At 33.6% G+C, this 26800-nt stretch overlaps 3 protein-coding genes and 1 long non-coding RNA gene across 6 annotated transcripts; all 4 read right to left on the bottom strand.

The window, feature by feature from the left end:
* Positions 1 to 40: 40 nt before the first annotated feature.
* On the bottom strand, positions 41 to 2559 carry LOC122195530 (uncharacterized). Of its 2 annotated transcripts, none has more exons than XR_006185800.2 (3): positions 1688 to 2559; positions 538 to 995; positions 41 to 352 (listed from the first exon to the last, which is right to left on the bottom strand). It is a non-coding gene; the product is annotated as an uncharacterized LOC122195530 (long non-coding RNA). The 2 variants fall into 2 exon arrangements; XR_006185801.2 differs by having other exon boundaries at positions 41 to 700; positions 774 to 995.
* Positions 2560 to 2773: 214 nt separating this feature from the next.
* On the bottom strand, positions 2774 to 4661 carry LOC111902657 (disease resistance protein RUN1). Its single transcript, XM_023898474.3, has 2 exons — positions 3994 to 4661; positions 2774 to 3496 (listed from the first exon to the last, which is right to left on the bottom strand). The coding sequence occupies exons 1-2, from the start codon at positions 4611 to 4613 to the stop codon at positions 3418 to 3420; spliced, it is 699 nt and encodes a 232-aa protein (XP_023754242.1). The 5' UTR covers positions 4614 to 4661; the 3' UTR covers positions 2774 to 3417.
* An 11407-nt stretch (positions 4662 to 16068) lies between these two features.
* On the bottom strand, positions 16069 to 20507 carry LOC111902635 (probable serine/threonine-protein kinase PBL25). Of its 2 annotated transcripts, XM_023898446.3 has the most exons (10): positions 20228 to 20507; positions 19991 to 20122; positions 19745 to 19882; positions 19591 to 19641; positions 19414 to 19503; positions 19152 to 19298; positions 18903 to 19013; positions 18499 to 18600; positions 17731 to 18066; positions 16069 to 17525 (listed from the first exon to the last, which is right to left on the bottom strand). In XM_023898446.3, exons 1-10 carry the CDS (start codon positions 20318 to 20320, stop codon positions 16623 to 16625), a joined length of 2103 nt encoding a protein of 700 aa, XP_023754214.1. In that variant the 5' UTR covers positions 20321 to 20507; the 3' UTR covers positions 16069 to 16622. The 2 variants fall into 2 exon arrangements, with proteins under 2 accessions (XP_023754214.1, XP_042753480.1); XM_042897546.1 differs by lacking the exon at positions 20228 to 20507 and having other exon boundaries at positions 19745 to 19877; positions 19991 to 20124.
* A 2151-nt stretch (positions 20508 to 22658) lies between these two features.
* LOC128127570 (putative receptor-like protein kinase At5g39000) lies at positions 22659 to 26160 on the bottom strand. Its single transcript, XM_052766155.1, has 6 exons — positions 25950 to 26160; positions 25707 to 25838; positions 25305 to 25418; positions 25173 to 25214; positions 23418 to 24375; positions 22659 to 23291 (listed from the first exon to the last, which is right to left on the bottom strand). The coding sequence occupies exons 1-5, from the start codon at positions 26040 to 26042 to the stop codon at positions 23419 to 23421; spliced, it is 1338 nt and encodes a 445-aa protein (XP_052622115.1). The 5' UTR covers positions 26043 to 26160; the 3' UTR covers positions 22659 to 23291; position 23418.
* Positions 26161 to 26800: the final 640 nt, after the last annotated feature.

Below are 26800 nucleotides of genomic sequence, written 5' to 3'. Positions count from 1 at the left end.
TGACAAATTTAAATTTTTGAAAACACCCAACCATCGATTTGTCCTTTTCTTTTAGGGCCATTGACCAATTTTTATTTTGAACATGACTTTGCCATTACATTGTGTACAAGAATACACGAGGAAAAGGACAAAAGAAACCCAACATCCTAGCTCCTAAAACACCCAAAACAGGCTATCATAGAGTACATTGCTATTAACAGCCAAAAAACAAATTACAACAGCAAACGAAAAGGATAATACCCAAGAATAGCTACAACACACAATAATAGAAACACATGTTAATACCAGTAGAACAGCAAGCAACGAACCATCATATGTTGCAGGTAATTCAAGTTGAAAACTCTAGCAAGATCTACATATAGTCCAATGCAAGGAAATCATGTTATATATAAGGAATGAGATGATTTTTTATAATATGTAATTCAAGTTGACAAAAATAGTGATGCTCTTGGTGTAGCCCCAAAAGATTATGTCATGCAACATTGGTTCTTTTTTAAAATGTTTTGGTCTCTGATCCAAATGAAATGACTAACTTACCCTTCATGTGATCTCCACCTCCTCGGTTACATAACAACATCATTGTTCTAGTTCAACCAATCTTGAGAAGCACTTACATCTCAATAAAATTGAAGTACTTTTATAAAAGAATCAATAATATAATTTTAAATTGAGGTACCTAAAAATCCAGAAACGGAGGTACCTAAACATCCATATAAAATAAGTAATTTTTATAAAAGAATCATCAATTTAGTTTAAAAGTTTATAAAACTTACAAAGTGTGCTTTCATTATCTTCAACTAACTATCAAAATACTCTGCCCATGAGCAATGAACCGCATTAGCTTGTGTAACGCCCTTTAACTAAACTTGCACACGAAAGGACAAGGTCTCCGAAGGGATTTTCAAGTCTGGTTGTCTCCAAATATGGATGATTTTAACCTTGGTGGTGTAAGTATCTTTGTAGAGATCCATTTCTTGAACTTTGAATCTATTAATCTGTAGTTAGAATCAATAATTTGTTAGAAACATTGTATTTTTGTATTTGGATACATATTCTTTGAATCCACACAGTCACATAAACACACAATCGAACGCAGTAGCACTTTTTGATGTCAGACCTTGAGTATTAAAGTTTGAATTTTATTGAATTCCTTGTTTTTTACAATGTAGTTATAGTTTTATGGATGCAATTGATAATTTTTTATGAGTTTAGAGGTTCAAGTTATATCTCAAAAGAGTTTTAAAATACAGTTCATACTCCAATCAGAAAGAAATAGATGTTTGAATCTTTAAAATATAATTCATGGTTCTCTTAGGCATTTTATCAAACACATGGTATATGAAACTTATATGAACTAAAAAGATGAAAGATTATAGTTTTCAATTGAAGAGCATTTTTTATCAACATTTCATGAAAATATATGAGATGATACAATCATGGGTAATGTTCCAAATACGATTAGTGATTTACAAACATATCAAGTAGGAAAAAAAAACTATATGAACTTAAAAAGAAAATATGTGAAGTAGGTAATGTTCCAAATCGACTGCCTTTAAGCAAAATTACCACAAAGTGGACTGTAAATTGAATAAGAATGTTGTATAATGGATTTTCCAAATAAAAATTTATCAAGGCAATACAAATTTATGTGGTGAAATTTAGGTAATAAGAGACTGTTGATTTTTACCTCTTTGATCCACAAGGAACGTATGCGAGAATAGATATACCAGGGCATTAGGGTTCCAGAAACTTCAAACTTACAAAACCCACTTTAAGTAATCGATTTCAATAACCAAGAAGAATAAAAAAAAAAGATAAAAAATGAATACTTCGACAATGAAAGTTGAAAGTAATTATGAGAAAGCCCGCACAAACAGAATAAGGAGATGGAATTAGCGGATTTTCATGAAATTCATTCCGATCTTGGTAATCAACATCAAAAAAATCTCGGTGATTGCTGATTTCTAGGAATGGATGAATGCTTGAGATTTCTTGGGAGCTGATTTACCACATAGAAGTTGGAAACTTTTAATTGTTTCCAACGTCCAACCCAGAATGAAAGTGGAACTGAGAAAGAGGGAGAGTCTAATTAATCTTACGTAGTTGTGTCCCATTGATGCATATGAAAGGGTGAAATCTTTAAATGGTTTAAAATCTTGGCAGCATTCATATTGTACGTTATCTTTGATTTCGGGAGAAAATTTGATGGAGGAATAGAAGGTATATTTTAAATTTGAATAGGCATCTAGTTTCCAAAATCAAGAAGACGAATTTGGAGCCGATGGAGGCGTGATTAGGGGAGACGTGATTTGACTAACGTATTTGCTGAGAATAAAGAGTGGAAGGGCAATTCAGTTAGATTATACGAGCGGGAAAATCAATTGGGGGGGGGGGGGGGGGGGTTTGTTTTCTAAGAACTAATACACTGTTTTATTAGAAGAGAAGATATGATATTTTTAAACTTAAATGGTGGGCATAGACTATATATATCAAATAAATATTTGTATTATTGGAGGGGTTAGACATCCGTCAACCCCTCCGCCACTGATATTGGACATAGTTTTTGAATAGTATGATTTTCATATTTCTTTAAAATCTATTTGTAAGTTATTTGTTTATATTAGAAATATGTTTTCCAATACAAGATGTATATAAAATAATATTAATTGATTAGAAAATAAATTATTTGGTAACAATTAATATTAAAATGAAAAATTTTAAAATATAAAAGATGTATATTTTGACTAATTAAGATGAACATCATAATGCATTTTTTGTAAAAAGTATTGTTTGAAAATTAATAAACAAGGTAAAAAACACATTTTCATTTGATTTCTTAATGCAACCAAACAAGAAAAATAATTATTAAAAATATTTCTCTAGTGGATTCTTAATTCTATCAAACGGGAAAGTTAATTTTCCTTCTCTGCTGTAATTCTATTTTTTTTATACCAAACACACCCTTATAGCCCATTAATTTGTTTGAGTTCTTGGTATTTGGACACGCAAGGGAACAAGAACCATCTCTCTCTCTCTCTCTCTTAGTAATTACAATTCATAATTCTCCATATTTTTTTAATCATTTATTTCTTTTTTCAAATCTACACTGTTATTAATATTGTTCTGTATTCAATATTTAGATTTAGTCAATTATTATAGAATTAATGAATTTTTGTTATAAGTAAAAATATTATATTTCCGGGCCCATTTTGTAGCATAGGGCCCTAAAATCGACGGACCAACCCTGATTAGAAGTACTTCAATATTGAAAGGAAGCTTGTATTTACGAAGAAAGATAAATAATACTATAAATACTAACATTATCTAAGATTAACCTAGCTAAATTGTTAAACATAAGGCCTAATAGAAAAAGAGTCAAACAACTTGTTATGCTAAGAGCTTGTACTCCAACTAGACTTAATCCACACTTGAATTTATTGGATGCAACCTGCGTGAAATTGTGTCAACAATATTTTTAATGGACTTTGACTCATGCCTGCAAATTAAATATATAAGGGTCATTAGCACATACTTTAACAAATAACCTTATCATAAACTACTACCGTTAGACAATGTTGCTTTGTGAGTTCTTAGCAAATGTTTATATCTGGTAGTAGTGATTGTAGTTAAAGCCTTAGTTTATTCATTAAGATCATCAATATCATCAAGAATAAATAAAATATTTGTATGGCAACCTACTTATTATCATCACTTTGTATTACCAGTTGTGTTTTCAAAATGGCTAATAGAACAATTTCAAATCATAGTTGTTGATTCCCTTCTGAAATATAGATATTGTTATTGGATTATTGCATAGTACAGGTATAACTACATGGATTGATGTCCATGACTAGTTGTTCTCTAAAACCATGTATTTTATCATCAATAACTTGGCTTTATACTTTAAAATCTTAGAAGGTATACGTATAAATGTCTTATAGTAGAGCTCATATATCTTAAGTATAAAAGTGAACAAACAAAGAAGAAAATTACCCATTGGCAATGTGTTGGGGTTCCCATCCAGAAATGTTACTTGCATCCACAAGTGCTCTTCTCCAAGAATCAATCTTGGTCTTGTTCTCCAGCTCATGCCTGGCCAAGGCTTCTTGGAGTTTCCAGATTTGTTCTCGTGGTGCAGAGAGCCATCCCCAAGGGTCATCCAGAAATGCTTGTCTCCAAGATTTAATTTTCTTCTTGTTCTCCAACTCTTGGTTGGCAAATGCTTCTCCATATTTTCGTTTTTGTTTTCGTACTTCAAAGGGATTCACATCATAAAATATGGGCATAACAATTTGGCCTTTCATTTTCCTGCATTTCATAATACATGCAAGTTCATTTAAGCACCATGAAGAATTTGCATAGTTTTTAGAGAATACAATGACGGCGATCTGTGATTCTTCGATGGCCTTCATAAGAGATGCACCAATTAATTCACCCGGAGAAAGTGTTTCATCGTCCTTGTAAGTGTAGATCCCCTTTTCTACGAGAGCTGTGTAAAGATGATCCACAAAAGTCTTACGAGTATCTTCTCCTCTAAAACTAATAAAAACATGATATTTCCACACCTGAGAATAATAGACCTGAGCCAAAGGAGAAGATGATGAAGATGCCATCAATGTTGAGTTTTCATATTGTATGTATGTTGATTTTTGATAGTGTTTGTATGTGGTTTGAGCACATGAAATTTACTTTATATAGATAGATGTGAGTTTCTTTGAAATTTCCAATTTTATATAGATAAGTGAATTTCCTTGAAATTTCCAAATTTATATAGAAGGATATGAGTTTCCTTGAAATTTTCAATTGTGAAAAGTTTAACGTATTTGTTTGGCATTTTCAATAAAGCTATCCTACAGTGACTTGTTTATGTAATATTTTCATCATTAAAAAAAACCTGTAAACTACATATTAATTTAATCATATTTCAAGTTGTTGCGAAACAACCCAGCATAGTTTTCTTTCAGTTTTGTGTGCTTATGGCATTATATGTCTAATCTAGAGGGGGTTTCATAATAAAAAATTTAGATAATAATTTTTTAAAATAAATAAGCTTTTGAAAAGGGTTAATCTTTGGATAAGGTTAACAATAATAGGTTTTTGTTATATAGAGTTACACTACAAGAAAGTCGGGCTTTAGCGGCGACGTGTCGCTGCAAAAAGGTCACCGCTAATGCTTCGTTGTTAATGGCCAGTTAGTCGCCGTTTTTGGCATGTTGACACTAATACTTCCCCGTCGCCGCTAAAACACCGTCACCGCTAATAACGTTCATACGTTGCTAAAGACGTCGCCACAAAAACTGTTTTCGTTTTTTTTTTGTTTATTTAATATTGAAATTATAAAAAACATTATATCATTTATAAAATCTAGTACAATTTTATAGAAATATTAACCCATACACAACCAAAAACAATATAACATTTATAAAATATTAATCCATACAACCTAAAGTATTCTTCCAAACAAAACATTTTATAAAATCCTAAAATTCCTACTCGTCGTCACCACTCTCATGATTTCCTTCATTATTATTTGGTGGTGGAAATGAACGAAACCACTCTTTCAATGCCGTAGAACATGCCGGGTCCTTTAGTATCGTTTGCAATATTTTCAACTACAAATATAACCAACATATCATAATAGTATTATACTTTCCAAAAATTACCAAAATAAAAAATACCAACATATCTAACTATAACCAGCAAAACATTATAGCATTATACTTTCCAAAAATTATCAAACTACAAAATATCAATATATCAAACTATAACCAACATATCATTATAGCATTCTACTTTCCAAAAATTACCAAACTACAAAATATCAACATATCAAACCATAACCAACATATCATTATAGCATTCCACTTTCCAAAAATTACCAAACTACAAAATATCAACATATCAAACTATAACCAACATATCATTATAGCATCATACTTTCCAAAAATTACCAAACTACAAAATATCAACATATCAAACCATAACCAACACATTATAACATCCTACTTTCGTTTTTTTCGTTTTACCATTATAGCATTATACTTTTCAATTTAAAGTAAAAATTACCTGTGATTCTGGTGGTTCTTATGTCATCGGTTGTTCCTGGTCGTACATAGACACAACGGTAGGAAGTTTACACCCAATGCCTTTGATATGTCCGCGTCAAACACCCAATATTCTTTCAAAACATTTTCTTATACCACTTAGTGTTAGACCGCTTGCTGCAGAAGAAGCTTGGGTTTGTTGATTGATCTCTTGGAGTAAAGCATTCTGTATTTTCAAAAAATGATAAACATCATACAAATTTAGATTACTAATACACTTGACGATATAAACACTTATATGAAAATACAAATTAACCACATACGTATTGTTGCTCAACTGTAGGACTATAAAATACCCCTTGACGATTGGAATTAGTTTTACGAAATGCTTCGTTTCAACTGATATCATATTTAACATTAAAAATTAGATTAATTATACTTTAAATAAACATTTAAATATATCATAACTTACTTCTTTGAAACATGTATTGTTGTACGAGCTCGACCCCCTTTGTTTACAACTACTTGTTTTGCACGGACTTCTGTGTTTGACGTCGAACGCCTTAAAAATTCGGGCGATTGAAAATGTTCAACTGCCTTCGCCCAATTTTCAGATGACATACCCTTGGGGGGGGGGGGGGTTGTTTAGTGCCATAGGGATATCTCTGCAGGCCCCCCGATTTCCTTAAAATAAAAATGAGTTTTACGTTTTCAGCCTCTGTAAACTTTTGCAAGACTCGAATCAATGCTCCGCAACAATTATACACGCTCCAGATCCAAGTTAACCTTATTCAAATCAAACTTATTCTACAAATACAAAAAAGTTAGTTAATTAAATAACAATCACAACTAAACTTAAAATATTATCAAAGTTACCTTTAGATGCACAACTGTTGCATTCCTTAATGCGGGAGAAACATCGTCCCAACCAGATACGTTCAAAGGGACGTTGTTCCACAAATACCTTCCAATTTCATGTGTCAACCAATTACCAACCTTCCCGACAGGGGAATATATGATCTCCCTATAGAAAGCTAAATCCACGGGCTTTCCCTTATTTGCCCGTATCGATTTTCCTAGCTCGATGTTCTTTGACAAGCCTCTTCTATTCTTTGGAAGCTCGGTTGAAAAAATACAATTAAAAATATTAGTCATGATAACTTATAATAAATTAATAAAAATAGCTAATAAATATATCATAATAAAACATACCATCATGTTCATGCTGCATGCGACCAAAGTCTCCTAATGTGGTGGATCCCCATCTCCATCATCTCTATGTCCATGGCCCATAACATAAAATTACAAGATGTACAATATAGAAATACAATATTAATAAAAGTTAGTTACCTTGCAAAATTATAAGATATGCAATATAGACAAACAACATAAATAAAAGATAATTTTTTAAAATAATTTTATTTTATTTTAATATTAATATTAACTTGATTTTAAAACTAATTTAATTTGATTTTACAATTAATTTATTATTCTTTTTATTGATTTTTTTTTAAAATTAATTTAATTTTATTCTATAATTAAATTAAAATTAATATAAGTACGTTGCTATTAATAACCTAATTAAGCTAAAGTTGTAATGACCAACATTAAGTCACTAACAAAATTAAGCACTTTGATTTTAAAATTAACTTAATTTTATTTTATAATTAATTTAATATTTTATTTTTTGTTATTAGTTTTTTTAACATTAATTTAATTTGATTTTATAAATAATTTTATTTTATTTTAATATTAATATTAATTTGATTTTTTAATTAGTTTAATTTGATTTTATAATAAATTTAATTTGATTTTAAAGGTAACTTAATTTGATTTTCTAATTAATTTAATTTTTTTTTTAGTTTAATTATTTAAACTAATTTTATTTTATTTTAATATTAATATTAAATTGATTTTAAAACTAATTTAATTTGATTTTACAATTAGTTTATTATTTTTTATTATTTTTAAAATTAATTTAATTTTATTCTATAATTAAATTAAAATTACTAGAAGTACGTTGCTATTAATAACCTAATTAAGCTAAAGTTGTAATGACCAACATAAAGATACTAACAAAAATAAGCACTTTGAAACCATATACAATACATTACTAGAAGTAAGTTGCTATTAATAACCTAATTAAGCCAAACTGTTAATCCTAAATATCACATAATCATACATATATACAATACATTCAATTCCAATTTTCATTTCATTTTAGACATACAATACAACTTGCACGTTCCAATTTCATACAATTAAGCATACAATTTCAAACAAATGTATACATCCAATTTCAAACAAATGCATACATCCAATTTCAATTTCATACAAATATATACTTCTAAATACAAAATCAAACAAATGTATATATACATCCAATTTCAATATCTAATTTCAATTTCATGCCAAATTTCATTTTTAAGCCAATGTGGTATAAACAGAAATCAGAAAAACATATACAAAATGCATAAACACTTCCTACAAATCTGAAAAACATATATAATCCCACAAAATGCATAAACACTTCCATACCTCAAAATACAAAGATAATCACTCAATAAAATTGAAGAATACTATCAATTTATCACCCAAATTAGCACCAAAACAGAAAAATAATAGAAAATAGGGAGGAATTTGACCTCCAATGTCAAAATTTTGTAATTGGAGCTGTAGGTCACTGGTAATCGATCTCTAGGTCGTCGGTAATGGAGGATTGGGGCGGTGTGGCGGTCTTGTGGCGGCGGGGAATGGTCACCGGATTGTAGCTTGCGTCGCCGGTTTTCATAGTGAGAGAGAAAAGGAACACATAGAAACGAATGACATAGAAAAGGAAGCTGATAGGGGGTTATCGGTCAAGACCTTTAGCGGCGACGGGCAATAACGGCAACACCTTGGTATTAGCGGCGACAAAAGACTATTAGCGGCGAGACCTTGGAGGAAAAAGTCAACGCGTTTTTTCGTTCCTCTACGACCCTTGGATTGAAAACAAATCGGACAGATGGGGCTCGTTTGACGCGGATTGCTATTAGGTTGTCATTAGCGGCGACGTAGGGCATTAGTGGCGACGTAGGGCATTAGTGGCGACATGTAACGCGTAAATTACATGTTGCTACTAATGCCCTGTGTCGCCGCTAATGGCAACATTTCTTGTAGTGTTAGTGGAAAAAAACAAAATACTTTCTTTATTTATTGTAGTGCATCCGGACATTTCTTTCACGGGTCGACCATCCACATGAAAATGGATACATTGCAACCGATGAAATACCCTCTACAAAAAGAGTTAAAATTAACATGAGTCCCTGAGTATAACCCCCATTTGTTTCCACTATTAAAGAGTCATGTGGCCCTCACATGATCAATCATTTCCTTTGTGATCCATCTCATGCATAAGTAAAAAGCTAAGAGAGTTTCCTTTCCTTCCCTCTTCATCTCTTTCTTCCTTCTCTTCTCTCTGCAACTGCTTCATGAAGCTATTTTGAAGATGGTGATATGTGCATGTGGTACCCAAGCAATAATATTGGCATCCTGAATCTCAATCCAAGTAGGAGATTCTGGTTTTGTTCTCAAAGTGGAATCAGTTGTGTTTTGTAGGTTGGTTAAGTCCCCCCGATGTGTCTAGGAGCTATAGAAGTTATTCCCGGTTAGTCAGGTCCATGAATGAGCTCCGCCAAGTAGTACAAATGCTAAGTACAAGTATTTTTTCTTTGGTTTTTTGCCTATTTTTTAGCATCTAATGAAGGATTAGGTGTATTTTGGGTGATGTACGTTTTCGAAGGGAAAAGGGGGTTCTTTTGTTGTTGAAACTGTAACAATTGTCTTTAGTTTTATGAGATGTTTATCAAGTTTAAATTGTCTGTGAATGGCTTTTTTGGTACTTGTTGTATATCATAATGCAATGAACAATGTTGACTTAATTATGAACTTGTTTCTATTTACAATTGTTAAATTTATATGTATAATATGTTGTATGATTTTTATACATGTATAGTAACATGATGAGTCCTTACTGTGATTTTATTGTGAACCAATACATTATAATTTTGAACATTTTGTCAATAAGGTATCCATTAGGCAAGAAATTGACCATTTCCATAGATAGGTCAAAAATTTGTCAACATTGTCAGGTTTTTTGACCATGTTGATAGCAGCATGCACATACCAATTTAAACAAGGAAAACACAACAATGTAAGTTACAACAATCTTGTGTACATTATAGGTCTATCCCTTCAACCAAGCAGTTTGGAATTGAAAGTTTCACAGATGTTTAGTAAAATATTTGTATGTGGTCTCCCTGATATTATTGAAAGTATAATAAAGCAAGCCATGAATTCAATTTCAATAGTTTTGACATGTAAGGTAAGAAATGGTTTATACCGGAGAAATGGCTTTAAATCATGTTGTCGTTAGAGGAATCTGAATCACGTTGGGCATGGATCTGAATCATGTTGTCGTTAGGCGTAAAAAAAATCTTGATAGAGGACTTTGAATCACTTTGGATAAGTGTTACAAAATTAACACCAGCAGTACAAGAAACATGTTCAACAAACCATGAGCATTTAGAGATAACAAGGGTACCACTGAACCAAAGCATAATCAAATACCACATGGCACTCAAGTGCTTGGTAGATCCCACATAGTAGCGATCATTCTTACATCATGTGGAGAATAGTAGATGGACGTTTTACAATATTTCCCCCATACGGCTGTGCCAAACAAGCTGATTATATTTACCCTCTACAATTGTGTAGGCATCGAGGCGTGGAGGAGCTTCGGGTGTGGGGAAACTTCTAACCAAAAATCCACCTGATGCCTGTAAAAACAATCAAATAGGAAATAAAATTTACATGAACCAGTCACAAAATAAAGGTCCCTATGGTTTGCATTTTTCTTTGGGCACGGTCCAACAAGTTTGGAAATTGCAAATTTTGTTGTGGCTTTGTACTCATCCCAAACTAAAAAGACTATTATACCCTTTGATTTAACTTTTACATTTTTTTTTAATATCTATCTATCATTAAAATGAGAAAGGTCCCACTACATCCACCCACCCCAATGGCGGATACCCACTTCCCCAAGTTGAGTGCTTGGACCCCACTTGACTATGATACTTGCCCAAAATTCATATGTAATGTATTTGAACTTGTAATTTGGAACACACTATTAAACATGACTTCTAATAAAATATTAGATTCTCCCACCACAAGGGACATTTTTGTAGTTTTCAATAAAATAAAACTTGATGTTGACAATAAGCATTATGAAAGAAAAAAAAAGATAATAAAAGTTAAGAACGCACTACAAGAAAAAGCATCTGTAGGGACCATGCCTATAGGGACGACAAAAGGCGTTTCTATATATCATCTATAGAGACGACATGTTGTAACAGCCGGATTTCCAGGTATCTTTTATAATTCTAATTTTGATGTTTTGTGAGTGGACTCGGCGAGTTGGAGCTCAGACTCGCCGAGTAGGGTCGCGATTCTGGACGCGGGATTCGTCTGGACTCGGCGAGTCCAGGATATGGACTCGGCGAGTCCGCGCTGTTTAATGAAACCCTAATTGCTCGGGTTTGGGACCTATTTAAAGGGCCTTATGGCCGTCATTTGTGCTCACCAGTCCCTTGAGTGAAACCCTAATCGAGTGTGAGCGTTTGGAGCAAAGAAGGAGGCCATTATTGATCTTGGAAGTGTCATCTTGCAAGGGAAAGGGAGGATCAGCTAAGGGGAAAGTAAGAGGAGCCATTTCTGAGGGTTTGGAGTCCAGAGCTTCGTTATTGTGGTAATATCTTCGAGCTATCCTCTTCTATGTTGATGTTTTCATTAATTTAGGGCTTATTGAGGCCTCATGTGGCTAGATCTAGTGCTCCCTTGGTCCCTTAAGCGTTTTAGACCACAGATCTGGACCCTTGGGGGTCCAGAGTGTCCCTTTGCCCAAGCTTTCTGTGAATCAATGGAGGTTTTGGATTGGAATCCTTATGCCTTGGGCCAAAATGCCATTTATGAGACATGGAGTGTATTGTGAACACCAAGATAAGGGCTTTACGTGATGAATCAGTCTAGGAAGGCCAGATCTATGAATTGTTGGAGCAGATCTGACCTTAGAAGCGAGTTTGAGTGATTGCATGGCATGGACTCGCCGAGTCCGATGAGCAGACTCGACGAGTAGCTTGAAGATTGCCTTAGATCGTCCAGTGAGTGGTCCAGTCGAGTCGCGGGTTGACTCAGTGAGTCAGGGCAAATTAGAGAGGGTTGTCAGGTGGACCGAGTCGAACTAGGACTCGCCGAGTTGTTCTTGAGACTCGGCGAGTTGAGTCGGGGTGGCCCCGCGATTCTTCCAGGTGGAACTCGTCGAGTTAGGGGGGAGTACTCGACGTGTCAAAAGGGAATCCTAGAAAGTTGGTGAAAACGTCTAGACTCGCCGAGTCGCCCTAGTGCACTCGCCGAGTCCGGTCAAAGTTGACCGTTGACTGTTGACCAAGAGTTGACTAGTGTTGACTTAAAAAGGGTAGTCAGCCTTAGTGGTAAAAGTGTTTATAAGAGATGTATGATGTTATAGGGAGATTGTAGCTCGGAGGATCGAGCACGAGTGATTTCAGGATTTGCTAGCTATCGATATTCACGAGGTGAGTCTTCTCACTATACTGTACCCGGAAGGGTCTGATTGTGTGACCGGAAGGTCGGATATGATATGAGACATATGTGATATATGTGATAAGTTAATTGTTATATGTGCTATGTATGATATGCTTAATGTGGGCCGGAAGGCATTATGTTATGGGCTGGAAGGCGAATATGTTATAGGCCGAAAGGCGTTGTAATGTGGACCGAGGGGTTGGCGTGGGTAGGACCGGAAGGTTTACCCAGCAGGGACGGAAGTCCCCTGAGACACATGGACCGGAAGGTCAGGGCCTGGAAAGGCGTATGCACGTAAGTTGTATTTTGGGGAACTCACTAAGCATTTATGCTTACAGTTGTTGTGTATGTGTTTCAGGTACTAGCGAGGACCGTGGGAAGGCGCCGGCGTGATCTGTACACACTGATAGATGATTTATGATCTTGGGATTCATATGATTTGTATTATGACATGATACGTTGGATATTTATGCCTTGTTTGGGATGAAAATACATTTTTAGTAATGAAAAATTTGTTTAAAAATTTCCGTTGTTACACATGTCGTCTCTATATAGTTGACCAACATTTTTTGACTCGTTAATCTATAGAGACGACCAGTTGTTGCAAAAAGTTAAGCCATTAGTTGGCGGGTCTACAAGTTAGGTGGGAATTTTCGCGGGACGTCGTTTTGTCAAAGGGTGTTGAGATGACAGATCGTCCCATAGGCTTCTACTCCCTAAATCGAGAATACATCATCCCCCTTTCTCTTATTCAATCGCAACTGTTATCACATTTTCCTCTCTCTCTCTCTCTCGATCGGCGATTGGTTTATGTCGAACACCTTCACCTCCGGCCTCCTCAGTAGCAACAACTATCATTGCTAGCGTTGGTACCGGCGATCTCCTTCGGTAATTCGTGATCGCAGTCTTCCCTTCAATCTTCTCTCTTCTTTGATCGAAGATTTGTTGCTTTCTGGATACGAAATCGACGGCCATTTTACCAGCCCGACTCCACAGCACAACCACCTTCCCTATCGACGATGCTTCAATTCCCCTGTGACAACGATTGCTTCTTCACTCTCCAACAACATCCAATTTCGAAAATCATAAAGGTATTTCACTGATCTGTTTATTTTACTGATGTTCCGTAATCTTCCTTCAATTTGTACCGTTTTACAACATGTAATAAAATCATTTAGCACATAATCCACTCAATTTTGTAAATACATTGTATAGATTATGGCATTAGGTACAGATGAAGCTCTCGGGCATGCTGGTTCAGTTCTTTCAGGTAATGTAATCAGATGAGTTACGTTGAACCTTTATTTATCAATCTTATTACAACTATTATGACTAATCAAAGTAACTTATTTTCCTTTTTTATTTCAATAGCATTGAGTGAGAATTAATGACATCAAATTGAGCTCTGTTGTCAACACACTGCCAAATACTGTGGTATGACACTTGCAGATAGTTTTATACTCATTATTCCAATCCATACACTTTTTTTATTGTCTTGTTTTCTTTATAAACAAAAGATAATATTAATCTTTCTTCTGCTATTATCTTGAATCTATGCAGAAACAGTTATCTGAATCTAGTGCAAAGGAAACAGAACCTCTCACAGAGGAGGATACTATTGTAGATATAATGGGAAGACATGATCAATTCGTATCTTCAATGCAGTCTCGTCTAGCCAAACTACAGGTTTCTCTTTATTCTCATTGTTTATTTCATAAGATCCAAGTTATATATATGCTATTGGAAAAGTTTATATATCGTCCCATACTTTTTCTCTTGTTATCTGCAGATGATTCATAGATGCTGTGATAGGAATGATATTAAAGCAGCAATTAGAGCAATGGAGAGAATGGCTGATCATTCTGTGAGTAAATATATATATATATATATATATATATATATATATATATATATATATATATATATATATATATATATCTTCTTATTGCATGAATCTCTTGGTGATTGATTCTTTTTAGTCTTGACTCCCAATCTTTTTATTACAATTCAAGTGACTGCAGATATTGTGAGTCTTTTGACAGAAAAAATGGACACCATCACATTGGATATTTGTTCTTGTCTACTACCTCTCCTCACAAACCTCCTTGAAAGCGACATGGATAAGTACACATTGGATATGATGTAAAAGTGTAGCATTTAAGTTAATCTTTGGCAGTATATGTCCCAAAGACCACAAAACAGGTCCAGTAGTTTTTAGATGAATTAATGTTCATTCTCCATGTAAAGTTTGAGTTTTCTTTTTTCACATTAAATAAATTACCATTACTGATTTTCCTAAAATACACAGCTCGAAGAGCTCAAGTTGCAATGTGATCATAATCTGAGAAGCATTGAGGTGATTGAGAGGATGCATACACAAATACACACACACACTGATTTCGTTTGTTCCTGTAATTGTATAGGTTTCTGGTGATAAACTTGCAATGAAGTCAGCAGAAGAGAGAGTACCTTAAGAATTTTTAGTAGTGATAAATGCAAGAAATCATTTGTTAAACAATCTAAGTGCTAATTATTATTATTCCTAAGACTTCAGCTCCTTCTGAGAGTCTGGATATCAACTTCAAGAAATCATTTGCAAAGGAATGATGGTACTATGGAAGGAGTGATCGAGGATGAAAAGGCTAATAAGTAATATTAACAAAGTTTCTTTTTTTTGTAGGGTGGAATTACTTCATCAGATAGTTGGGCAAGCATTCGTTGGTGTTCCTTTGTGGCAGTTGGGCCTTGAAAGCAGGCATCCGGGTGTTCCCTACATTGTTTTTCCAGGTATGTTTGGTTTATGGAGTTGGAATTGGTGATTCCATTCCACTCCGTGTTTTGTTTCCAAATAGACACAATTCAATTCCTTAGAATTTCCTGTTTGATTGATTTCACCATTCCTAGGGTAGCGCCGAAGGAATTTAATTTTGCTCGTCCTTTTTTTTTTATTAAAATACCAAAGTACCCTTGTTATATATATCATGAAACAAAAACAATAAAAAAAAACCAAGGCTTTGTTCTTTTTTTTTTTTTTTTTTTTTTTTCGTTTTTCATGTTATATCCCTCATTTTGGTTTGTGTTTTTCTATATTATTATGTGTAGGATGCAGAAAAGGGGTATAATATTGAAGGGGTTGAAGCAGTTCATTTGAATTATTCATCCTAGTGCTCTAAAGCAAGGAGGAAACCCTTTGGTGGCAAGCTGCATCTTTGCTGCTGAAAGTATATTTAACAAAAAAGCTCTACTATTTGTTTAGAGGGACAAAAATGAAAGTTGAAATTTGTATTGACCTTCAGCTTATCACCGTTCATTTTGATCATGGTAATTCCAAACAAGAACATGTAATGTTTGGGAGTCTTCCTTCAATTTGCAGTGCTTTAAAACATGTAATAAAATCCTTTAGCATTATTTGTTGCAATTGAATTTATTGTTTTAGCTATTTTGTAGATACACTGCTTTAGCTATTTTGAGATTGTGAAAACCGGTAAAATACACAGAAAAAAAAGAGAGCAGGGTGTAACTGAAAACATGTGGGCATACCTTTAGAGACGACATGTCGTCTCTACAAGTGAATGTATAGGGACGACAAATCGTCTCTATAGGAGAATCTACTGCCACGATCCATCGTTGCTATAGGTAGGTATATGTCGTGTGTATAATTTTATCTATAGAGAAGACATGTCGTCTCTATAGCTTTATCTATAGTGATGGGAAAAAGTATAGCGACGACTTTAGAGATGATATGTCGTCTCTATAGGTGTGCTATTGCGACGAGTTTTTTAACGACAACAATACAGATCTATTGCGACGGGGCTATGGAGACGAGAGATATAGGGACGACATATCGCCCCAGACAGCTATAGGGACGACTTTTTGAACCTATAGAGACGACAAATGTCGTCCCTATAGGTCCTGTTTGTTGTAGTGACGTTATAAACCTTATTCTGGGGAAACAACTTCTTGGTAAACGAAAGCTTTCTTTAGTTCTTCCACAACCAGAGTCATTGTTGGACGATCTCGGCCACGACACTTCAAACATTGATGAGCAATGGCTGAAAACGTACTCAAGGAAGCCGAGTTCATTTGAATTCGTAGGTCGTAATCAATGATCACATCTAAGGTTCCCTTTTCGTAATGACTTTGGGGTAATTCCACTGAAAAAGGCTCATCATGATGCTTTGAAACACCCACCAGCTTTCCACACAAGACTTCAAACATCACCACCCCAAAAGAGTAAACATCGGATTTTTGTGTGAGAATGCCATGTTTATAGTACTCTGGATCAACATATCCCGGCGTGCCACAAACTTTGGAGATAAGAACCGTACACGGTACATTTGCAAGAGCTACTTTGGACAACCCAAAATCAGAAATCTTAGCTCTGAAATTCTCATCTAATAGGATGTTTGAGCTCTTCATATCACGATGTAAAATTCTATGTTGTGTTCCAATATCATTATGAAGATACTTTAACCCTTGGGCAACATCTAAGCAAATTCGAAGACGTTGGATCCAAGTTAGATCTTTCCTACATAAATGTTGGTCAAGGCTCCCATTACTTTCATACTTGTAAACAAGAACTTTCTCATCACCCTCATCGCAAAATCCAACAAGCGAAACAAGGTTTTTATGTGTATAAGCTGAAAGCATTGCTATCTCCATCATGAATTCACGCTCTCCTTGCCCAAACCTAGGATCCAACTTCTTTACTGCGATAATTCCATGTTCATTTTGGGCTTTGTACACCAACCCAAATCCACCCTTCGCAATCACGTACTCTTTGCTGAAGTTGTTAGTTGCCATAAGTAATGTTCCGAGAGGAATCTTCAAGTGATCGAAGTCCTGAAGTCCAATGAGGTTGTTGTTAGGAAACTACCACTATACTATAATGTGATTTTTTCTTTTAATTTGTTCGACGTTTTATCAGTTACTCAGTTCTACTATTGTTCACAGGTGTTAAACAATATCTTCCTGATTAATTTTATAATAATAACTTTAGACATATTAGTGAGATGCATCAGTTGATGAGATAAAAGGCGTGTTATACCTTATAACCGTTTTGTTTTATTACTTCTTCTGGTGGAAGTGGAACAATTATTGGCAATTGACATGTAGCTTGAAGTCTTTGTTCAGTGTTGTCCATGCTTGTGCCAGCTTGAATCAAAGGTTGTGATTCGATTTGTTTTTTTTCTTCTGTCAGTGGAACAACTATTGGCAACTGATGTGTAGCTTGAAGTCTCTGTTCAACTTTGTCCATGTTTGCAACAACCTGAATAAAAGGTTGTGATTCATTTTGTTGTCTTTCTTCTGTCAGTGGAATAACTACCGGCAATTGACATGTGGCTTGAAATCTCTGTTCAATGTTGTCCATGTTTGCACCGACCTAAATAAAAGGTTTGATTCAATTTTATTGCTTCAGTTTGTATCAAGTCTCTGTGATACAGGAACAAAACGGTTTCAATGTTGCATTGTATATAATAAATTATAAGATATTTTATATAAGCCATATAAACCAATATGAAAGTCCGTCATAAACTTAAAAAGTTATAGTCAATGTCATCATCCCAAAACACTAAAATATTTTAAGTTTCAAAATCCATAAAAATCAAATGTGTGTATGTATACGTATATGTATAAGTTTCAAAATTCATAATAAACTTAAAAAGTTATAGTGATCAATGTCATCATCCCAAAAACTAATATATTATAAGCTTTAAAAACCATAAAAACGTATGTGTATCCGTATCCGTATCCGTATCTGTATATGACCATGTATATGTATATGTATAAAGCAATAAAAAACAATATACATTACCTTATAACCATTTTGTTTTCCTTCTTTTGTCAGTGGAACAATTACCGGAAACAGACTTGTAGCTTGAAATCTGTGTTCAATGTTGTTCATGCTTGCACCAACCTGAATAAAAAGAAATTTAAATCGTCCGGATAATTCTCAGGTAAAAATCCTCTGCATGAAAAGGACATCGTTCACAAATTGGAACTAATGTTGGGCTAATGCCAATATTAGTGTATTACCTAACTTGATAAGAACGAGAGAGTACATTGTTATTTAATTAAATTTGATGACAAATGGCGATGATTATGGCTCCTCTGATGTTATGACAAGATTATTGTATTGTAAGTTTGTAACTGATATATGAGGATGATGAAATGAAATATAACTTGGAAGTAGGGTTTTCAACAATAGAAATTATGTACCTTAATGAGGCCAGGTGTCCCACTAATAACAAAATCTTCTAGCGCCTCTACTTTATCCAGCTGTAGGATGTCGTATAGCATATCAACATCCTCAAACTCATCAAAATCCTCCTGCAGTAAAGACGATTTGTGGTAGGTTTAAATGCTGGTTGAAAATTCCTTCATATTCAATTTGACAAAGGTGACAAAGCATCGAGAATCTCAAAGATAAAATTGATAAAAAGTGTGAGGAATTAAATAAAATGTAACCTGATTTCGTTCCACATAGTCATCAGTGAAGTCCTTAACATCATTGATTAGCTCAGGACTCAATTCATCATTATCCAGCAGCCTCAATATCAACTCTAGCTTCAATATATGAGCCTTGTGCCTAGCAATTGATGACTCTAAATGTCTCTATGAAACAAAAAACGTATCCAATGTAAGGTAATTAAATTTTACAGAAATGGTGTCTATTAATTAATTATGAGGTGAAATTTAAAGAAATTGAATCTAGTATTCATCATATTACCAGTCTCGGAGGCCATACTTTTCCTTTCTTTAAAGATAGCCCCTCCATCTCAGCTTCAAATCCATCGATTTGAGATTCCAGCTCAAACACCTAAACAATTATAAGCACGAATCAGTGCCAACTTTCAAGCATTAAAGCAAAGACAGGCCTTCAAATCCATAAAATAGTTTCATATACCGTATTGTTCAACCAATCTCTAGTCTCTGACTTGGCTTTCTCCTTATAATCCTACAAAAGATATAGTTTACAATGACAAAAGGTGATTTCCATGTATGCTAATTAAGTTTCTGTATCATGTGCAAAAAGACTAAAAAGAGATGGCAATAGCTACCCATTTAGGCTGCTGACCCAGACGTTCCTTAGAGAAAGCTTTTGTCTTTGTATCCTTTTCACAGATCCTGAATCGTTCCATTTCTCGCTCAATAAGCTTGCGAGCATCCATCAGAGCCTGCTCATAAGAGGCACTAACCTACGAGGAAGGAAGTAGACGAAATAAGGCAACTAGACTGGGTAACCAACGCGTTCATGGCGATTCAAGTGCAATAACAAAGAAATACAAAGGGGGATCTCAAATGACCTTCTTATCCTTGATCTCGCTGGACTGAATCCATGTCTTAATCTGGTCTCTGTACCTTTGAAGTTTCTTAATCTCCTTCTTCAATTCGGCCTCAAACCTTTCCCTCTGATAGGCATTGTCAGTATCGTAAACCTAAAATACGAATATCCAAACATAACATGAAACCTTCAGCATTCAGATTACACAAAAACCAGAAACGTCAGTAATTCAGAGAAGATCAAAAACATTTACGCATACCTTGTTCCATATACTGTCGAAAACATCAACACTTTCTTGAACTTTTTTTAGAACTCGATCGATCTCACTTTGAAGCTTTCTACTGGCTCCCATTAACAGTTATTAAATCTATTATTGAAATTAGATTGTGAAATCTAAGCATCCAAAACCTTCGCCGGCCAACACATCAGTCTTGTCTTTCAGTGGAGTTCTGTTTCTGAGTGAAGAAGATGAAAAGCGAAATACGCGCCTTGGAAAATAAAACAATATGAAGGTGAAAAGGGGAATATAAGGGTCTTGGAATTGGAAAGTAAAATAATAATAGGTCTATTTGAACGTATTTTGCTGGGTTGGGTAGTCGGGTCTCAATTTAGAGTTTTAGGAAAACGACCAAAAAAATAAAACAATTCTTAATTGTACATATTATTATTATTATTATTATTATTATTATTATTATTATTATTATTATTAGGTACGAGATCCGTATACTACACGAGTTTATTAAAAATAAAGTTTAATATCAAGGTATAAACATTAAATAATTTTAATGTCTACTTCATTTCAAAGTTTAACAAAATATATTTTATTATATCTCAAATTTGACAATATTATTTTATAATATTTCATTATTTTAATTATGTAACAAAAAAATCATAATAAATGTTTTTAGTGATAGAAAAAAAAAACAATTTATTATTATATTCATTTTATGGAGAAAAATATACTTATCTTAAATAATAAATGTTTCATTAATTATAATAGAGGTGTTAATTAATGGGATTCATTAATTTTTTAGTAACAAAAAAATAAAAATACCACATAATAAAATGTGCAATTTAAGTAATTCAAAATTTTCACATAATGACATGTGGCAAAAATCTTGAGGAAATGACAAATGACAAAAATATTTTCATTTATTAGGGTAGATTAATTAGTTAATTGTAAAATAAACTCCTTAATTTGTTGTTTTGTATACATTTTGTATTTATAACCGCCCATTTCATGTTATAATTTGACCGACTGAGTTCTCAATTTGTATATTTGTATATATATATATATATATATATATATATATATATATATATATATATATATATATATATATATATATATATATATATATATATATATATATATATATATATATATAATCTTTAATTTTTTTGTTGCAAAATAAGTATTTATTGGTTTTATAAACATTGGGTCTTTATGATGAGTTTTCTTTAGATTTTCTCTCTTACATAGGATAATCACTAATGAGTTATTCCCACATCCACTCTATTTATCATCTGATCTTGATAATTATTTTTGTCTTTTGCCAAAATAAATATTGTTGTCCATCATTATTTATTGCTCATTGAATCTGTTGTGTTCATTGAGTTCCTGCTTAGTTGATTTATTCTACTCATTTGTTGATTCATTGGTAAATTTAATTGATAAAAAAGAAAATTGCAATCCATCCTACTGTTCATTGCAAGTTTTCACTAATTTTTCATCTTCTTCTTCGTATATTTTTCTTGGGTCTGCATTCTTTAATGTTTCCATTCACGGCTTGTGCTTCAAAGCTTGCATATCAGAATCGATTGAAATCCACTAAAGTTCACGGATTATACTTGATTGATTTAACCGATTTTTATGATTTTTTTGTCATCAGCGTGTTCCATTCAAACCCACTGCTAGAATCAATTCTTCATCTTGTTCTTATGATTGATTAAATATATAGTAATGGTCTTGAAAATTATTGTCTGCAGTTGAATCCGTTTAATTGTTCATTTAGGTTGAAGTTTATTTCTGAAAAAAAAAAGTCGACTATTATGCCCTGAACACAATATTTTGATCTGAGAAATTTTCGGGTAATGGTGTTCTTGGCTATTTGTCGATGATTACGACGCTTTCCTTGAATGATTGATTTCGATGAACTAAGATTGAAGTTGTGGTTTCGATATTAGTTGGATCATTTGCTCTGATTTTGTGATGTTTCGCTCCCATTTCATCTGCTGATCACTGATCTTGATAAGAAGGTGGATCGAAATGTGATTTAAATTGCCATACATAGATGATGAAAGATCAAGATGATGATTTGTATGATTTCGAATGGATTGGGATTGGTTGAAGACGACGACAGATGATGAATGGTGTTGACACTCCGATAAACAGTAATAAGGGTGAGAGGGACCATTTTTGTAACTATAGGACATCTTAATAAAAGACAAATATATAAATAAAAAAGATGAGGGTATAAAGGTAATTTTACTGTATTTAACGGGCTCTACAGTTAGAGTTAACGGATTAGAGACCAAGTTTGTAATATCCAAGTAACACAAGGACCAAGTTTGTCCATTTTATTGAAGTTGGACTATAGATGTCTAGTATGTCATACCACATGGACCATTTTTGTAATTTTCTCCAACAATAGTATATGACTTTCTAAATAAATAATTGTAGTTACTAATTAAAAGGCAAGTAGGTAATTGTAGTTATTAATTAAATCATAACAATAATATATGACTTCCTAAAATCTCAATTGTTTAGTATTTATCAGATCTTATATCCATCGATCATCTACAATCTAATATCGTCAATATCATACCATCATAATTGAGCATCACATCTTAACCGACCAATTTTGTTTCAACATCATCATATCACCATCATCATCAAAAAATTATGTTTCAACGTCTCCGATCCTCAATATCTTCGATCAATTCTACTCCAACGTCGATCAGGTCTCCACTATCGATCATTAACAATAGATTCACTCCATCTCTTGTTGAAGATCCACAATAAATAAAAGATGTTATGGGAAAGCAATATTGCAAAGAGCATAAGATATATAGCTGGTGTGAATGTCGTTACATGTGCATCCTATGTGTATCTGCAGTTTCCTCAGAATAATAAGCCATAATTGGAAGGCATACTATGGTGCCGAGTATACCAATCACTTTGGCTATTTGAACTTTCAGACGCTCTACAGTTATATCATTCCATATGGAACTAGCTCATAACAGAACTAGCTACCTCATACAGCCACCAAACAAGCTGATCTAGAGTTAGGGCAACTTCCAACACAAAATCCACTTGATGCCTATAAAAGCAAACAAATAAAAATATTAAGTTTAGATGAATGCACCATATAATAAAATTTGATGTTGACAATAATAAGCATTATTATGAAAGAGAAAAAAGGTGATAAACGCTAAGAATGTGAAACCTTATTCCAGGAAAAGAACTTGTTGGTAAACCAAAGCTTTCTCTAGTTCTTTCACAACCACATTCATCCTTGGGCGATCTCGTCCACGACACTTCAGGCATTGATGAGCAATGGCTGAAAATATATTCAAGGAAGCGGAGCTCATTTGATTTCGTAGATTGGAATCAATGATCTTATCTAAGGTTCCCTTTTCGTAATGTCTTTGGGGTAATTCTGCTGAAAAAGGCTCATCAAGATGCTTTGAAACACCTACCAGCTTTCCACACAAGACTTCAAACATCACTACCCCAAAAGAGTAAACATCAGATTTTTGTGTAAGAATGCCATGTTTATAGTATTCTGGATCACAATATCCTGGTGTGCCACAAACTTCAGAGATAAGAATCGTACACGGCACATTTGCAAGAGCTATTTTAGACAACCCAAAATCGGAAATCTTAGCTCTGAAATTCTCATCTAATAGGATGTTTGCGCTCTTCATGTCACGATGGAGTATTCTATGCTGTGTTCCAATATCATCATGAAGGTACTTTAATCCTTGGGCAACATCTAAGCAAATTCGAAGACGTTGGATCCAGGTTAGATCTTTCCTATGTAAGTGTTGATCGAGACTCCCATTACTTTCATACTTATAAACAAGGATTTTCTTATCACCCTCGTTGCAAAATCCAACAAGAGAGACGAGATTTTTATGTGTATAAGCTGAAAGCATTGCAATCTCCATCATGAATTCACGCTCTCCTTGCCCAAACCTAGGATCCAACATCTTTACTGCGATAGTGCCATGTTCACTTTGGGCTTTGTACACCAACCCAAATCCACCCTTTGCAATCACGTATTCTTTACTGAAGTTGTTAGTTTCCATAACTAATTTTCGTAGAGGAATGTTCAAGTACGCGACATCCTGAAGTCCAATGAGGTCTTCACTAGGATTAAAAATTGCATCAACAAGGTCATCCTGCATAGTTGATTTATAGTTAAGGGCAATTAGCATATACTAACTCGTATTCAATCTGTCCCACATAGTAAGCTTAAGGAGTCTCAAATATATCGTAGGTTTCACATTTGAAAGAAAATTAATATGCTGAAGTGAATATCACAACTATCCACAAGTGTTTGTAGCAACGAATATTGGCTTTAACCTTTTCGAACAATGGAAGCAATGTAGATACATACGTAACAATTTTCAAGTGGAAGACCCAATCAATATAAAGGAGATCAGGAGTAGCAACAAGTAAGGCGGTAAATATGTAATTAAAAGTAGAATTCCATTTATCGAAATAAATGTTTCAATAGAACATGCGGTCATCTGAATTGGATGTGTCTTCAATCTCATTGAAATGGGATAAACAAAACATGAAAATGATCCACAAACCCAACAAAACTAAGTATTCGCTCTATTTTAGTTGATCATCCACGAAACAGGGTGGAAATCTGTTTATATGTTTACCGAATTTCTAAACCATAACACCTCTCATTTTTAAATAAGTTATAAATTGTGACATTGTTATTAATAAGTGCCATTATAGGAAGTGTGAAAGACGTTGTCTTAAAATTTATCGTTAAGGTCATGAAATAGCGATAAACTTTTCCATCTGTTCCATCATCCAAGCCACTGGACTTTTAATTTCACTTTCTGAATAAAAAAAAAAACTTTGTTCCAATCCAAGTCACTCCTCTCAATTTTGACCATTTTAAGCAGTTAATTTGCTTAATTTAAAACCACATACAACAATCAGTAGCATAGTTTCATACCGTATTGTTCAACCAATCTCTAGTCTCTGACTTGGCTGGATCCTACAAGAGATAAAGTTTACAATGACAAAATGGTGATTTCCATGTATGCCAAGTTTCTGTATCATATGCAAAAAGAGATCCCATAGCTACCGTTTTAGGCTGCTGTCCCACTCCTTCCTTAGAGAAAGAGATTGTCTTTGTCTCTTCAAAAATCCTGAATCGTTCCATTTCTTGCTCAATAATCTTGCAAGCATCCATCAGAGCCTGCTCATAGAAGGAACTAACCATGTCAATAAGGAAGATACTAAGCATCTTGTTTTTTCTGACCAATCTCTTAGTGGGGAACACAGTGTAAACTCATCATATCTTTTATATCAATATTCCTTTCAAAGTAAGCAACAAGAGTGCACATAGAGCAAAATTTGTTTCATATGGCGACTACATAGCTACACTAGGTAACCTGCGATTGTGACATACTTGTGACACAAGGAAAGGTATTCATCACGAGTCAAGTGCAAGAACAAACAAATACAAAGGGGGAACTTAAATGACCTGCTTATCCTTGATCTCGCTGAAATGTATCCATGTGTTAATCTGATCTCTGAATCTTTTTAGTTTCTTAATCTCCTTTTTCAAGTCGGCTTCAAACTTCTCCTTTTGATTGGCATTTTCAGTCTCGTAAACCTAAAATACAAAAATTAAAGCTTGCGAAAATTAAACCTTCAGCATTCAGATTAAACAACAACAACCAGAAACGTCAATAATTCAAAGAAAAATATATAAATTTACGCATACCTTGCTCCATATGCTGTCGAAAACATCAACACTTTCTTGAACTTTCTTTAGAACTCGATCGATCTCACCTTGAAGCTTTCTACCGGCACCCATTGATAAATTATTGAAACTGGAGTTGAAATTGAATTGTGCTTAGTGAAGATGATGAAAAAGGGAAATAAAATAATAGTGGCGTGGAGTTCTATTTCCACCATGAAAAGGTGAACATACGCGTCTTGGAAAATAAAAATAACAGGCCCATTTGAAGTTCGGTCGGGTCTCAATATTGCTATCTGTTTTTTTCCTAAAAAATTTGAATAAGGTTTAAAAAGTTTAGTACCGATCAGTGTTATCATTTTTGTCATTAGGTTTTTTCTGCCACGGATTTATCATACTTTTTGATTTTTAATTTAATTTAATTTTTTTTGTCATTTGCAAGGATTGATTTGCTCTGACAAGTTATTGCCTGAAGTAAAATTTAAAAAAATAATATTATATTAAATTAAAATAATATATGAAAATAAGATATTAAAATAAAACATTAAATTAAATTAAAACGTTATATATTAAATTAAAACCTAACATTATATATATTAAACAAAAGCATAACATTAAAATAAAACATGATACTAAAAATAAAAAATAGTGTTGTCTTGTAACTCATTTTTGGACTCCTTGACAACATTTCAAAACTCCAAATACTTAAAAGCATTTTTATTTTTTGATTAGAAAATTAGAAGAGTTTTGCTTAAATTGATGTAATCCACGTCATTTTCACCATCATCTTCATTATTTTTCCAATTGTGTCTAAAGCTATTAAACAAAGTGCTAAAATCCGATACCTTTTTGTTCGTGGACTTATGTTTTGCGCA

Source organism: Lactuca sativa, chromosome 8 (assembly GCF_002870075.4).
Source record: "Lactuca sativa cultivar Salinas chromosome 8, Lsat_Salinas_v11, whole genome shotgun sequence".
NCBI lineage: Eukaryota > Viridiplantae > Streptophyta > Magnoliopsida > Asterales > Asteraceae > Lactuca > Lactuca sativa.
The sequence above is the reverse complement of the archived record's forward strand: the minus strand, read 5'-3'. Positions and strand labels throughout refer to the sequence as shown.